The sequence below is a fragment of the Scleropages formosus genome, chromosome 11 (assembly GCF_900964775.1).
Source record: "Scleropages formosus chromosome 11, fSclFor1.1, whole genome shotgun sequence".
Taxonomy (NCBI): Eukaryota; Metazoa; Chordata; class Actinopteri; order Osteoglossiformes; family Osteoglossidae; genus Scleropages; species Scleropages formosus.
Window position 1 is genome coordinate 13,538,034 of NC_041816.1, and position 17,247 is coordinate 13,555,280.

The window sequence follows — 17,247 nt, forward strand, 5'->3', positions numbered from 1 at the left end:
CTCCCTGCAAATCCACGGTGGGATGATGGTGGGGTGGTACAAGACAAAGTTGCCAAATGAAGTACGTTGCACTTCTGGTGATGTTCTCCAATAGCATGGCACTCAGCTAGTGAGCAGAATTAAGTAAGTCTCACTATTAACCAAATTTGTAAAACTTACTTTGGAGCTAAAATGGAAGGCTTATTCTCAATATCACATCATAATAGCTTCTACACCACGCAATGCATTGCTAGCAATTCTGATTTTACCGGGCAGCAGTACAACTTGCGTTTGCCTTTGTAAGCAACAAAAGGCCATGGAGTTTAGCAAACTTTGTGAAAGACTATTGAGGCCTTTAGAAAATTGAAGAAAAGCATTTATTCCAAATAAAATCCAAAAAAGCTTCTGTGCATACAAGCCTTCCTTTGTGGTTGATTGAGTTCAACCTCCCAAGGAGAGGAATATTAAACATGTAGGATGAGGGAAAAGCCTTGATTAAGCCTTGTCTTGTGGCTCTAAAAACATGCATTGCACACCTTAGGAATCCTTAATTTATTCAGTGACTTCTAGTTTTAAAATGACATTGTGATATAAAGTCACTCTCACCTTTGATCTCTATCCGCAAATGAGGAATGTTGTTTTGGAGGGAATTGTTTTTGTCCTCAAAGCCTTTCTTTCAAAGCCTTGTCTCATTAATTCAGCTGATGCTCTGTTTGGAAACTATACTGAAATACTTTAACCAACAAGTGCATTTTCATGTCAGGATAACTGTGGCCAGAATTTTTCCCAGGATTTCATTAAGGGTTGGCTTTCTCTCAGCAAAAAGGAAAAAGAATTCAATGACTACAGCCCTCCTTGCCATGGTCAAATGATGATATGAGACCTCTTTTGGCCGCTCAATAGTTAGTTCATTCTGGAAAAGCATTGCAGCATCATGCTGATTGTTGCTCGATAGAAAATCGATAAACTTAAAATCAATGTAATGCTGCATTAAGTTTGGGATATGGACCCTAGGGTGGTTAAACTGGTGAAAATGAAGCTGTAAGAAACTGTCGTCAAATTGCTTTCTGTGGGGAAGCTGAGAAACTTATTGACAGGTTGATGTGCCGTAGTGTTCTTGGAGAGAGGGATAATGGTCAGACCCCAGGTACAGCCCAAGCTTGGCTGCACTGCTGAGAGAAAGAAGCCTTGGTTTTTTTGGATTTGCGGCTTCTGCGTTTGTGTCTGTCACGTTCACTTCCCACACTGCCTCTGCCTTGTGTTGTGCCATGATCACATTGTGCGTAGGCTGCAAGCACGTAGCCTTCTTCCTCACTTCCACTAAAGTAGATTCAAAAGCCCATTGACACAAACACACAGTCGCTCTCTCTCGCTCGCACACACATACGCACAGGCTGACGGTGCTTTAAAATACATGTGACACATTCATTGAAATGTCTTTCTAGATGTGTGACAAGAGATGGAGTCGAGGTGCTTCTTATTTTTAAAAAAAAAAATGCATAAAGATGTTTAATCACATTTTGATTTCCCACATGATGTTGCCTGATTTGGCTTCAATGTGTTGTTTATTCTTGACTCATATCCTCTTACATTTTAAAATATGTATACTGGTTTGATTTTATTTACAGAAAGGTTTTGTTTAAACTAAATTTGCACCTGGGTTTGTAATATTGGATGTGTAAGTTTTTCACACTAGGTTTAGTTCACAAACTATGCCACATATGATGCTGCAGCACTTTGCACGATAGTATAATGTCTTAAGCATGTTTCCCATCCTCACTGAATTCTCTGCTAATCCAATGAGTCTAATTTATATTCATTCTGGGTACTACAAATCCTTGAAAACAGTTAAGAGGAACCCAGGATAATGAAGTCCTCTGGCGCTGTGACCTCAATAGTTTCCCAGATAAATCTGTTTTTTTTTTCCCCTCTTTTTTTTTCTCTTTCTTTTTTGGATGTGTTTTTACCTTCTGTGTGTCTCTGATCTGATATATTTCTTTGTATCAGGTGATCTCTCCTATAGACAAGGATTCATTGTGGTAGTGATTGAGGGCTACCCCTCCTATGCCCCCTAGTTGTGACAGTGCCGCTTCATAGGTGGAACTGCCATGTCTGATACCCCCACGACAGACAGCACAACGTTGGCAATGAGGTTGAGTGACATTGTGAAAAACACTCTTCTCTATGCCATTCTGAATGTGCAGATAATTTCTGCAAAAACTTTTTTCCATCAAATAAGCAGCAGAGTGCTTACATGCGAGTAATTGTCTGCTTTATATATAAGACTGACATTATTATTTAATGCATTGTGTCATATTACATGTTCAGCCTTGGAACACAGCTTACCAAAAACAATTCGACATATGGAGGTGTCTGTAATCAATTTACTTACTGGAGAATTTATAAACAGAGAAGTGTGAATTTCTTTGTATTCCTGTATGACATAGGTGGTAGAATCAAATGATCATTTCCTTCTTTCAAGTGTTGACTGATCAGTCAAATACATTAACATGCTTACAACGTAACTCTAGCAACACTGTCAATGAAACGTCAGAAATGGCGTCTTTACTAGAGAACACGTAAACTGGTGTATGTTGTTATTCTTAACATAAACATTCATGTGGATTTGTGAGCTGCAATGATTCTTTATCTCAGCTGAGCTGTTATTTCAAAGGTTAAACAATCTAGTGTAACCACTGAATTGCTTTTATTAAAACCTCTGGGTACAGTGGACCATCTGAAACATGCCGTGCGTGTTGCATGTCACATTCTGGAAAAGGGTGAATTATTTTGATTTTACATTTATATTTCTATTTTTTTCAATTTGCAGAAACTTTTCTCCAAGGTGATGTACATCTCATTTATTTCCAGCTGCATTATATAACACAATTTACAAATAAATTATTTCTTTACACTTGCATGGTGTACATTGTGCAATGTTTAGCCATGACTTTATAAAAGTTATTATTGAAATGACTGAAGTGATGACACAGTACTTTCTCCTAATACTCTGATGTAAAGTAGCATTAAGGGCAAGTTATGGAAATATCTGATTCGGTAATTGCAAATAAATCTTTTTTGATCCGCAAATTTTCTTCTCTCTCCCATGGATACCTTCTGAGCAGATTTCAGTGTTGTTACTTGATTGTAGTGTCACCATGGCAACACAGCAGCCCAGATCAAGCCCCTGCGTTTTGGGGGAAGGTAGAATTTATGAGTCAGTGTGAGAAGCCTGGTCTATTTATGGGGCTCTACAAGTAGCAGTGCAGTACACTAAGAATAGGGCTGGCTCTTAAGGCTGATGAAGTGGGAGGGTAACTCAACTGATAGTTTGGGTTTTTTTGACAAACTAATTCTTTGTAATTCATGTCTTCACAAACTGTCTTGTGTGCTTTGTACATTTTGTTCTAAAGCATTGGATCTACATGGATTTAAAGTTGCATTACAATGAAAATCTCCATGATGTTCCTGTAGAGAGTACATTAGCCCCATTAATGGTCAACTATCAAGCTCAGAAATGTAGAGTTCACCTGACACTTAGGTAAGGCAGAAAACAAACACAGGCAGACGAACTAGAACTCAGATTAAAAATTAATCAAGGCCATGTTTATGAAAACCACATTTTAAATTAACCTCAATTAATCTGTTCATTTATTTAATTTTCTTTTTAATTATTTCATTTGCCTATTTCACTTTTATGAAGAGCCTTCTGTTTATGCTACTTTTGCATGTTTGTGCTTAATTAATAGTGATAAGTGGTATATCATTGGAAATCACTGGGAATGTATGATATTATAACCGCCTCATAAATGTCCTAATAGTTGTTTTTATTAATCTTTTCGCTGATGGATGGCTGAAAAGTATGACAGAAACTGCTTTGGAAAAATCCAATACACTTGTAAAACCCGCATACACCACAACTGTCCAGATTGTTAAAGGTAAAGGAGTTCATTTACTTTGTCTATTTTAAATTCATGTAAACATTTCATTAAAGGTTGTAAACAGGGAGAAATGATATCTAAAAATTGCTGATAGCCTGCCTGATAGACTTTAAATGAGCAGTGGGGAAAAAAGAACATCTTCTGACAGTTTCCTAAAGACTCAGTACCAGGAAGCAATTAAGGTTAGATATAACCATAATTTCATGTCCCAGAAAAGACCATTGTTTTCAGGCTGACTGATGTTCAGGTACAAGGATATTTGAAATTATAAGCGAAGATGGGCAGTTAAGCTAGTGTTTATATCCTTCTAACATTAATAACTGTGACAATTTAAAAAAAAAATAAAGCCTTCAGATGAAAACTGCTTTCTTTTAAGTTTTGATGAGTGCCTGCATTGCCACTACAGATGCCTGCTTTTTGGTTTCTGAAACCCATCATTATTTCACAGTTGAATCTATCAGCTGCACCTTACTTAAGCAGTAATGAAGGTAAAGGAAGCAGCTGAAGTACAAAAAATGGAAAAAGGTGAATAAGCAAACATGAATGTCTCAGACAGAATACAGTAAGAGAACTTTATTTTTCCCTTTGGTACATATGCAGCACGGAAAAGCAACAGCATTATATACACATTTACACATAAGCAGAACAATAGTGCAATGGGTAGAATTGGTGCATTACAGTCCCTGTGTTGTGAGTTTGCATCCAATTCAGTCTGTGAGGAGATTACATGTGCTTCCCTGTGTTTTTCTGTTTTTCCTCCACGTGCTCTGGTTTCTTCCCACAGTCCAATGACTTGTTCATAATGAACTGATGACTCTAAATGACTGTAGCAACTTGGTGTGAATCGGGGGTGTGGTGGCATGGCAGCATGGCAGGTTCAGCTGGTGCCTGCTGTGTGGTGGGTCTGGGGTTCAAGCCCTGCTTTGAGTACCTTGCGACAGACTGATGTCCCTTCCTGGGTGTGTCACTTGTGCCCTGTGGGGCTCCAGCTTGCCCCAATTCCGCTTGAGACAAGTGGTTGTTGACAATGGATGGATGCTGGTGTGAGTGGCTAAGTGTGTGAGATTGACCTGCAGTGGACTAACATCCAATTTTTGTCACATGCCCTATTGTTTTTATGATGAGAAATGTAGAAAATATCTACTGTATATAATTCTACGGTGTAGTGAGACATGCTCAGCTTGTGTGGGATTTTTCTTAATATTCCTGCAGATATCACCATAACTTTCAGAGGTGTGCCCAAAATGATCATTCATGTTAATTACAATCATCCTGATCTCTACTAATCCTTCACAGGAGGAATGGGATAAGTAGATATACACTGTTTTTTCTTACCTTACCAGTCCTTAGATGCAGAAGACTCACATCAAGCAGACACTTTTGTCCAAAGCAACTTCCAATGAACTCTATGTAGTGTTATGAGCCCACACACCTTATTCACCAAGGTGACTTACACTGCTAGATACACTACTTACAGTGGGTCACTCATCCATACATCAGTGGAACACACTCTCTCTCTCTGTCACTCACACACTATGGGTGAACCTGAACACCATGTCTTTGGACTCTGGGAGGAAACCCACACAGACAGGATATGCAAACTCCACACAGACTGAGCAGAGATTGGACCCCTGTCCTCTCACACCACTCAGGTGCTGTGAGACAGCAGTGCTACGCCCTGTGCCACCATGCTGCTGACTTATTTGATGTTTGCCTCCACCTCTGTTCTTTCACTTGTGATACAAGAAGTGCTCCATCCAAGAACTCCTGCACTAGTCTGAAACGGGTCAACTTGACCTTATACAAATAGTTTCTGCTAAAATGTTCTGACTCGTTTACCTACCCCTGCTGGAAATTTGAAGACAGGTGAGTCTTGGGCACATGTTTTCTTACTGTAACAAACTGGTCTAGTTTACAGCTTTTTTTTTTTTGAAAGAAAATGCAATTATAGCTTCTTTGGAAAGTCTGGCATGTTGGACATAAATGGAAAAGGTGAATAACCAAATACAAAGACTGCATGTGTTGCTAAAATGTTACCATATAGAAACTACAAGTTTCTAGCAGATGAAATTTATAAAAAATGCCCTTGTGTTGTTTACTAAGTACAGTCTAGAGTGGAAATTCGCTGCGCATTTTACATTTGAATATTAATTTACAGAATACCTATATAATCACAAGGCTAAACTTTAACTGCAAAAGTTTAAAGAAATATATGACAGTGCAACAATTTATCAGAAAGAAGAAAGGTGAGAGTGCCACCTTTTTCCTTGAAGACCTCAAAAATATATTTCTTCATTCACTGCTTTTAACCCAGGGAATACACGTGGAGCATACAATTACATTTTGTTTATTATTTTTGAGACTTACCCTAAGCAGTAGAAACCTGTTCTCTGCATCTCTGCATTATGCCTATTAATTTTTCAGTCAAGTCTACTCTTTGGTTTAACGTGGTTCAGGGATCACATGTTCATCTGACCACTGCTTCAACCTCAGTACTGCTGAGACAAAGTACTCAGACAAATGACTTATTAAGATATCACCATGAAATAAATCAGAACAAACTTTTTGTTTTGCAGAACAAAAAAAAAAAAAATCTAATTTTCAACAATTTAGTGCTAGTACATTGTTGTGAACCTAACTAATATTTAAAATCCACGAAAACAACATCTACTTGTTCTCACAGAATGGGATGTTTTTAAAAGGGTGAAGAACAGAATACTGAGGTTAATCCATTCATCCGCCAGTTATCGATACCACTTTTCCAGTGCAGGTTGGTGATAATCTGGAGCCTATTGTGGTGTCAAGAAGAACAGAGGGCACAGAGGATGCTGGACCCAAGTGCAGGATTGTTTATTCGATACAAAGGATTCAGGTAGGAACTCGTGGTTGGGGACAGGCGAATGGTCGGTCAATTGGTGAACAGGGTGGTAGCGAGGATCAAAAGTTATGGTCAAGCGACGGAGCAAGTCATTAGATTCAGGGAGTTGAGTAGCAGCGCAAGGGGGCGATGAGAGGACAGGCATGAAACAGGAACAGCAAAGAAGGATATGAAAGCGCAGAGGGGACAGTTGTCTCAGTAGAGATTCTGAAATGGGAAGGTGGTGGACTGGCTCCTCTTATACCTGGTCATGTCGATTAGGATCAGGTGCTTAGGGTGTGGTGATGGGCATGACACCTGGAAGTAGAGGTACACCATAGACAGAGCAGCAGTCCATTGCAGGTCAATCACACACATTCGTTCATTCACACATGCCGAAACCAAGGGGAATTTTGAGTTGCCAATTCACTGGAATCACATTTTTGGGCTGTGGGAGGAAACTGGAGCACCTAGAGGAAATACACATTAATATGGGAAGCACACACAAACTGCACAAGAACTAAATTGCCCCCATGTCCAAATCCACAGTCAAGGAGCTGTTAGGCACCAGCATATTATGTCACCATACCGCAATGTGAGGTTAGGCTGACATTAAAAGCACAGAGTTTAGACATTTTTAGGCTTGTGTCCATTATAACAAAATGCTTAGGTCTCCCCATTTGACAATTTCTTTCTTGAACAGCCGATTGATAATGATTGTTCGCTTTTAATAACGACGTGGCCTCTTCCATCAACACCACAGAGTACAAACCTAGAAACTCATGAATGTTTACAATATGACTCGTCACACCCCGCATACCGGAAAATTTCATTCATTATTCACGACTTTTAAAAGTCAGACTCATCTGCAGTGACAATTTTGATTTCTTTCAAAAAAGTTCAGATATGTGGATTTTTTGAGAATAGCTCTTTTCCCAAACATGTCATCAATAATGCAATGTCCCAGTTTTCATGTTTTCAGAGGAAGGATGCTATAGTGAATGCCAAATACAACTCTAAAAAAGGATTCTGTACGTAATAATCTACGTAGTAATACCAAAGCGGAGAAGATTACGCAGAGGAGCCAACCTCCTTCACGAAGACTCAAATACGTACTTGTGAAAAAACCCTCCGCTTTACTTTCATATCTGGGTAAAAAGAAAAGCTCATCAGCACCTCTGCATACAACCAATCAAGATGAGGAATGTGAACATTTATTAACATTACACTTCAAGTTAAAGGTTCATGGTAATCTAAAAAGATACAATGCAGTTCATTATGTGAGTTGTCTAATGTATTACTTGTCAGAAATGTAACCAGCAGAAAGCAAAATATGCTTAACTAATCATTTTGTGAACACCTTTGTACTGGCAGGATGAAGGATTTTTCATAACAGAGGATATTCCTTAAAACACTGCCTATTATTACCATGGAACGCATGCAGAAAGGAACCAACACAAAAGGGGCTCAGCTTTACACATGGAACGTAGTCATGTCATCGCAACATTTCTTAAGTCTTTTTTAATCCCAGCTGAGTCTTAGTGGCGACAACTTTGTGTGTGACTTCTCACAATTTACTTTAGAAATCCAGTTAAACTGTGAAGAATTAAATGTCTTTTGTTAATACTGGTGTGAACCAAGAGTGCCTGGAGGACACAGCTGACAGATGGTGCTGGGTCCCCACACTGTCAGACAGGCCATCAGCCACGTGCACTTAAAAGGCAATCTCTTAACATCTCATCACAAGGAGCAGGGACAGTGCAGGTCAGCGCTGAGACAGACAGGGGTTGCAGCAGGCACCTGTGCCGACTAGCCGAGTCAGGAGGCTGTTTCATTATTTCATGCCCACTGGTCCTTGACCATTTGTCGCCAAGAACATAAGTACAGATTAAACTTGAAACTAATGAAAAGGATATGTATAAAGTACTTTGTGGCACTGTAGAAAGTTTGCTTCCCTATTCAAATCATGTTGTCTGCGACATCATAATTGCGTATCAGAATTTAATAACAAAACCTTAAAAATCTATGAAAAAATAAATGTATGTAGAAAATGATGAAATGAAGAAATTCAACATCATTAAGATGATGAGGAAGAAGAACAAAAACAACATAGTTATAAAAATAAAAACAAAAATAGCAATACCAAAGGCACGGTGGCCCAGCAAGTAGCGCTGCTGTCTTCAAGCGCAGGGGGATGAGAGGATGTGAGTTTGAGCCCTGCTCACTTTATGTAGAATTTGGATGTTCTCCCCATGTCTGCATGGGTTTCCTCCCACAGTCCAAAGACATGCTGTTCAGGTTCACCCGTAGTGTGTGAGTGACAGAGAGAGAGAGTGTGTTCCACTGATGTATGGATGAGTGACCCAGTGTAAGTAGTGTATCTAGCAGTGTAAGTCACTGCGGTGAATAAGGTGTGTGGGCTGGTAACACCACAGAGTTCAGTGGAAGTTGCTTTGGAGAAAAGTATCTGCTAAATAAATAAATGTAATAGGAATTGCTAGTAATGTTATCTTTTCCTTGTTTTGTCTTTATTTTAGTGCAACACTCTATAGGAAAGAACCCATTTCATTCTAAGAAGTACTAAATTTTGAAACTGATGGGAAAACGATTAAATACATTCACACTTTTGATATAGAAAACAAATGTATAGTCATTTTTAATTGAAAGGTAAAGTAGCTGAACCAAAATTATTTCATTAAAAATAATATTACAATAACAAAAACTGATAGATATCAGAAAGCCCTGCAATAGATTCACCCACTCCTAAGTGCTCCCCCAGTGCTATGCATTCTGGGATAGGCTTCTGTTAACTGCGACCCCTGAGGGGTGAAGCGCTTAATAAAAGTGAATGATTGTGCTATTATCAAGATTATCAAGATTTCTAAAGCCAGCACTGTACAATGGCAAGTTGCTTTTGGCAGCTGGTATTGACGAAAGACAATTTATTGAGAATTTTAAAAGTTCATATTTCACATCTTTTTTTTCCTTTCAGTTTCCTCTCTTAGGTAACGAATGATCCCAAATGAAAGTATTCATTTGATTTTATGAAGCAAAACCGCTAAAAAACAACTCAGAAGTGAGCATATATTTTTTGTCTGTAGCTGACTAGTGCATTTCAAAAGATGCTAACTCGGTTAAGCACCATTACGGGGCTATTTAAATGGTTTTCATGAAATTTTGTTTAATTAAATCAACCTAACAGAATGTATTCAACAGAATATATACATTAAATAAATACATAGTTTATATATAATATATATATATATATATATATATATTTATTAACCTTACTGCTACAATACACATGCAACTTAAGCAAAAGGATTTATAGTCAAGTGTTCTTTTTCATTCTTTTTTGCCCAGTTTCTTTACCACAGGCTAGTAACCTGTTTTTTTTTTTTCTTTTCACCTTGACAGGGTAGTGATACATATGAATTTGTTACCATGTAGGGTTTATCATTATCTGCATGTCTTTCCTGTCATCTCAGAAGCCCGGCTCTCCTTGACTCTCATATTTAAGTGGCTAATTTGTTTAGTGAATTAAGCATGAACCTTTTTGAAACCGTGAAGGCCAGTCTATCACCGGCCTTGTCACTCAGAACGCCAAATATTCCATTTCTCCTCTTTTCCATTGGCATCCAGACTTTCTCTGAGTTTCCTCCAGGGTCTGGGCATTTGCTAGAAAGGCTTCCTCGCCATTCATCGCCTCCACACTGTTGATCTCCAACGACACAGTTTCCCTCTTTGATTTATTTTAGCTCTTGCCTGGCTTGTCTTCCGAGCCCTTGAGAGTGAAGTTCGCTCTCTCTCCTTCCCTCCCCATAGCTGGAAAATGCCAGCCGTTGTGGTCAAGACTGGCTATCTGTGCACATGCCTCAATCTGAGGGTGTCTGTTTCCCCTCCTTTACTTTCCCTCTATTTCTGGCATTTATTAAATGTTGAACAGCAGATTAGAAGGAAAATTCCCTGTAGCCAATCGCAAAGCTGTGGCACAAGGCAATCATCCATTCTGTGTAGCAGATCATGTTCTACTGAGGAAATATATTTCTTTGACATCTTCAAGTCACTATTTACTCATCAGACCTAGTACTCAGAGTTTGCTTAATGCAATAACTCTGCTTGTTTTAATGGTCTATTAATGTCATCAATCATTCAGTCTAATGTCAAAATGTTCTATCTTAGTATTTATGTCTATATTACAGCATTTTATTCCTCAGAATCTAATATATAATTTGTACTTAATGCATTAATATAAATTGTACTGTTATATTAATTCTTCTTGTTACTTTTAAATAATAACAGCATTATACTTGAATGGGGCAACCTGGTGGGTAGCAAACGGCACCGCTGCCTCACAGCACCTGAACCGTTTGGCTGTAGATTTGAAACTGGCTCACTCTTTGTGAAGTTTGCATACGTTCCCTGTGTATGTGTGAGTTTCCTTAGGGTGCTCTGGTTTCCTCCCACAGTCCAAATACATACAATTCAGATAGATTGGCAATGCTACATCTCCCTTAGTGTGTGAATGGGTGAGCGAGTGCGTTTGTGGCTACAGGCGTCCAGTCCAGGGCATACCCCCCTCTGCCTGGCACGAAACAATTCTAGGATAGGTTCTGGACCTCCATGACCCTGATTAGGACAAGCAGCTAACGAAAAGAGATGGATGGATGGATTATGAATAAATGAGCGGCACAAATTTACAGTTACATTATTAAAATAAATTTGTATTTAACTGACAAACTGGTCAATGTAATTATGTCGAATGTGTTCTCTTTCTGAATGTTGTATGACACAGGTGGCAAACATACATCCAGCAGGTCAAGGTTATGATGCAACGTCTTCAATAACACGCTGACTGGTTCAGTATAAGGTTATGAACAGTATCCCCAATATGAGAAGAAATACAACTGCTGTTAACCGACGGATGCCAAACCAAGAAGTCTCAACAACTTTTGAAATTTCATACTGGCCAAGATTCCTTCTGTACCTCGTCCACAGTACTCTTTAAGACATTCGGGAGGAATGTAAAACAGTTAAACAGAAGTCAGTGGTGCTGGTGGTGGGGAAGACCTACGGGGAGCCGGACAACAGAAAAGTGCTGCAAATTTTCTTCACAATCTGGATTATTGAAGTCCTGTTATGTTCTATTTCAAATGTGGATCACGTCTGTACTTATTCTGGCCCTGTTAATATTAAGAGCCAGAGATTCGAAGGCTTGCTGACATCATCAGCAGATAACAGAGTGTAACAAATAAGCTCTGAATTTAACCACATTGTAACCGGTGTACATCATGTACTAGTACTTATTATGTCAGAATTGTCATAGTGATAGTGGAACCTTCGCATCTGGTGTTTTCCCTGCTGCTTACATGTGATGTGTAAATAAAAATATGTACAAGAGCGGAGCAACACTTGAAGAATCCATTTTACTTCTGTACGGTTTCCGCAAATAGACCGGGATCCTCGGTTATCAAGGGGCCGTTTTGCGGCTGCGTTCCCGCAGATCGAGGAGGGAGAGAGAGAGAGAGAGAGAGAGAGAAAGAGAAAGAGAGAAAGAGAGAGAGAAAGGAAAAAAAAACGGAAGTGCGTGATTTTGGGGACTCGCTCGTCACGCGGGTCATGTTTAAAAACGCAAAGTGTAGGTGTATCCGCGCTCTGCGGACGCGCATCCTCGCGCTTCCTCGCGCCTCCTCCTCCTCCTCCTTCCCGCTCCCCCGGTCTCTCCCTCCCTCTGCTGCTGTGTCAGTTTTCATTCTGCCCGGTAGGTGGGACTTGATGCTCAGGACACGGGCTGCTCCCTCTCCCCCGTCCCTCCTTCTCACATCATCCCCGCAAAGTCCCGGGGCTGCGCGTCAGCGGAACCCGCAAACCGCACCATGCCGTGCTAGACGCCGACACGCGCCGGGGATTCTCCTTCTTCACCCGCCTTCTCCTGCTCTGTCGGACTATTTCCTTTTTCTTCTTTTTTCCTTTTCCTTTTTTACTTTTCTGCCTCTGACACGCTGGGAGAAAGCGTCGTTCTCTCCAATTTAACATACATACCTCTACACTCATTGACCACCGAACACACACACACACACACACACACACACACAGACACACACACCCCGTACATACATCCACAGACATCTTTGCGATAATTTTGCCACCGCACGAGGACGCCGACCCTCTGCTGGCTCGGGAGTCATGGATCTATCTCCTTTTCCATCCCGAATTCGCTGGTGGAGGGTATTGTTCCTTCTGAGCATCTTCCAGGACTATCTGAGCTCCATGCTGGACTGTCCACCGACCTGCACTTGTTCCCCGACAGAGATCTACTGCAATAAGTCCGACCAGGGGAAATTCTTTCCTTTGCTCGCCCTACAAGACACTGGGAACAATGGGAATAACAGCAACAGTATTCCCGACCTATTCAAGAACATCACCTCCATGTAAGTCCCACTTGAGGGAACGTCACGTGCTCAGAGTGTATATTTCATAATACCTCACCTTGTTATACTCGCACATAAATACCATATTTATTTCAGTCGCACTGAAGGGCTTGCGATGCATGTTCTTAATTTCTATCCACACATTTGATCTGTCTTCCCCCCCCCCCCCCGCCACACACACACACACACACACACACATACATACACACAGTACGTAGATCTGAATGAAGCCAGAGGTCATTTCTGTTTCTATTTCTGTCCTAGTGAAATCAGAATTGATTTGCTATGTAATTGAGTCCTTCGCTGTGTGAAGGAAACTTACTGTAAATGTACATTTCCCCCATCAAGTAAGCTGTGTGCTTCTTTCCAGTTCGCTGTAGCCTGGCTGCAGTTTCTGGGGCTTTGATATGTGGCACTCGGAGAATTGTGCCAGGTGTAAAAAGCCGGTTCTGGGGACACCAGGAGATACAAGTGCTTATAGTGACTGCAGTGGATCTAATGGATGCACTTTGAGGTGCCTGGACCGCTTTCTCTTCACAGGGGCGTGTTGAGAAAGGGCGGCTCTGTGCTCCTCTATGAGAGCCTCTATAAAGGAATGCTGTCACAGACCTTGCCATCTGGGCTCTGTGAAAGTTGCCTTGTGCTGCGTAAAAAGAGTCGTCCTTCAGGGGGAGGCGGGGGCTGTGATACATATCGGAAATTTACACAGTGAGTGTAAGAGTTTTTTTTTTCCTCGTCCCCACATGCTTGTCTAGATGGGGCGCAAATACAGACATTTCCTCTGAGCAAATAGTATCGGTTCCTACAGAGTGCCAGCCGGTGTTCAAGTGGTCCAAAAAAGCACAAACAAATAATAATGATGAATAAATAAATTATGGGTATATGATACATAGTTTTATTGGATCATCTAATTCTCCAGGTACGTCGGATCTTCACACGTGACGTGTAAAAGTGGCCTGTGATTTACTGGGTGCGCGCGGCCGGCTGCACGAGTTCAGCTGTGCGCTAATAGGTTTGAAAAACAGACCGCGGATGAGCGCTGGCGACGTATATTACGTTTCCCTCTCGGTGTCTTACAGGTGTCTTCAGTTCCTCTTTCTCTTAAACGCGAATCCGAGGTATCCATGTCCAATCTCCCTTGGCTTGTTCCAAATTTGATTATTTTTCGTGTGTGTGTGTGTGTGTGTGTGTGTGTGTGTGTGTGGCACTCGTTGGGATTCGGCCCAACGAGTCGTGGTGCGCTAACCTGCACAAGACGCGAGTCGTGCGTAAGGTCATCGTATGAAAATCTGCTCCGAGTTCACGTCGTGCTTGTAAGTCCCCTTTTTCAAGCAAGAGCCATGTGTGGTATAAAGCAAGCTTCGTTGCAGATTTTAAATCAGATCGCCCCATCACATCATGTCGTGACACCTCGCGTGCTATAACTGTGATATATGTATGTCCATTCGTATATACATAATATATGTACGTACAGTGCACGTGACCACCGGAATTGTGTGCGCGGACTTTGCGCCGAAAATGAACATTTCAGAGATCCCACATTGTTTTCCTTTAAAGCCAGGTAGTGAGCCCTGTTATAATTTACTGTGTGCGGCAGTCCTCTTCTGCCATCCTCTAAGGGGACCTCAAACACACTGATTTCCATGTAACAAGCTAGTCGCGTGGACACGTTCTTCTCATTTTGGACATCACTGAGCCTTTGTAAGTGGCGATGGATGGTAAATGACTGTGGTGTAACGGAGCGGTGCGGCGATCGTGCGGATGCGCTGTGGCGCCGCTGTGCGCCGATCAGCACCCGGCCTGCGGACAGCTCCCCCGGGAGAGGCGCGCAATGCCCTGCTGTCACTCTTCGTGACTGTATGCTGCTCATTTAAAACACCCTTTACAGGAAGAGCTATTCTGATCCCTTTGAACAGACCAGTTTAGTGTGAGAACTAAATGGTGCCGCCTCCTTCTCTCTCTCTCTCCCTCTCCCACTCTCTCCTTCTCTTTCTCTCTCTCTCTCTCTCTCTCTCTCTCTCTCCCCCTCTCTCTCCAACAGTGTCTGCGGATGAATTGCAAAAGGATGCATGTGTGTGTACCTACTGTGACCTTGAAACTGCCGAGAATGTTTCGAGCGCTTCCGGTCACCTCATTTCTGAGAGCGGATTACAGCCTAAGAACAGTTCTACAGATCTATATAATTTCATGCGTTGCGTGTGTGGGTGTGAGATTAGAAAGATTGAAATCTCATTAAGATTGGTTATTTCCCATTTATACCTGGGTGCATTTTCAGATTCACCACTTTTCGTGGCCTTCCTGAGGAAGACTGTCCTACCCTGTAAGTCATGCAAATGTGATAAAGCAAAACTTATTGATGTATAGTGGAAAACATTATGGGAAATTGTTATATGGAAGGATTACATGTATTTTTTAAATCTGTTTATAAAACAGAGGGGCTATTTTAAAGGCAGATTCAATAAGCATGTCCTGTTTTTAAAGACCAAGTGTATCTGAAGAGGATTAGCCTGGGTGTTAGTGGAGACAGTGGGCTCGGGGACTGATGCTCGGGGAGACTGCTTCTCACTTGAGTGGAGTTTAGCTATTTGACATTCAGCCAAGACTCTCCGTGGCTGGACTGTGATACAGCAGCTGGGTGCTAGAGAACTCCACTCTGAATCCAGGACTTTTCTTCCACCCCATTTGCAGCAGGAACAGTGGATGGGAAGTTTTGCCTTATATTTCTCTGTATTGCATTTCCAGTGGTCTTCTTGTCAACAGTGCATTAGAAGACTAAAATGACAACTGGCATGCTGCAAAAAGCCATCGTATTTAACAATAAAAAGCTCATTCATCCAATTTTTTTTACATCCAAAGTAAGCTATGCTAATTTTTAATTTTCCCCTTCAAGTTTTCAAAACTTTTTTAGTGTAATATACAGACCTTGCGTATTGTTTTACATATAATTTTTGATTTCCAGCTTTTTAGCCGCAAGGTCATTTTCCTAAAAAAACTGATCACAATCAATATGGCAAAATGATTGGTATATTTGATATTGGTAACCATTCCTTTATATATTTCTCCCTATGTTAGTTATCTTTCTAATTGAGTACTTTGAACACAGCTCATCTGTTTCCATCAAGGATATCCATTAAGCTAATTGCCTTTTCTGTGCTTAATAAGGCAGTGTCTGTATTGAACCATTAAACAGAGCAATTTTTTACATTACTAATGGAATGTCACAATTTATGGAATGACAAGTGTGTGTGTCTTGTAAACTGTAATTGTTCAGCTTCTGTCAGTGAAAAATCATGCAACTTGACCAAATATTTGTATGAATACTAATAAATTTCAGATGAAGATAATTTTAAAGTGAAAAATACTTTAGAATTAAAATCCTACATAATTATCTGAATTAAGTTTTCCAAACCATTTTTTTATTCAAGGATGAAGAAATATATTTACCCTATTGATATTACAGTTTGTTGTTTGAAAAGAGAACAACAATGGTAATCATAACTAGCTTTTTTTTGGACATATTCAGTAAAATCCAAATTGTCACTTTGTGTGAACACAGGCAAGGTAGCCTTTCAAAAATTTCCATATAAATCCAGAGTAAAGAGAATATGTCTGACATTGGAACCTAAATACCTCCTCATAACTGGAAAGCTTCTTTCAGACAGCCAAAAAATCTACTATGTACCTGGATGCATATTAAAACTAGGACTTCAAACATATGTGATAAATTGACAACTTGATCAAGTTGTCAGTTTATCACAACAGTACAAGCTGAATATGGAAGGTATGATTAGATGAAAAACTGAAGATAAATGTTGTTGACAAACTAATGTATAGACTTAATTTTTTTCAGTTTTAATTACTATGCATTTTAGTGTTAGTATTCTTTGTTAAATACCATGTGTACTGCTAATTTAAAGCATTACATGTTTTTTCTTCAAGACTATATATAAAAGATTCTGAAGTAGAATCAGTTCACACCTTACACAGCATAAATATTGGTGAAGGCCTTCTTACTGACAGTATAATACAGTACTAATAT

At 40.3% G+C, this 17,247-nt stretch overlaps 1 protein-coding gene across 1 annotated transcript in view; it reads left to right on the top strand.

Annotated features, from left to right (window-relative positions):
* The first annotated feature begins 12,487 nt into the window (after positions 1 to 12,487).
* The window catches only part of ntrk3b (neurotrophic tyrosine kinase, receptor, type 3b), a 124,456-nt gene continuing 119,696 nt past the window's right edge, over positions 12,488 to 17,247 (top strand). Inside the window, exon 1 of the mRNA XM_018763149.2 lies at positions 12,488 to 13,208. Coding sequence (XP_018618665.1) covers positions 12,964 to 13,208 — 245 coding nt within the window. The 5' untranslated portion in view covers positions 12,488 to 12,963. The remainder of the gene's footprint in view (positions 13,209 to 17,247) is intronic.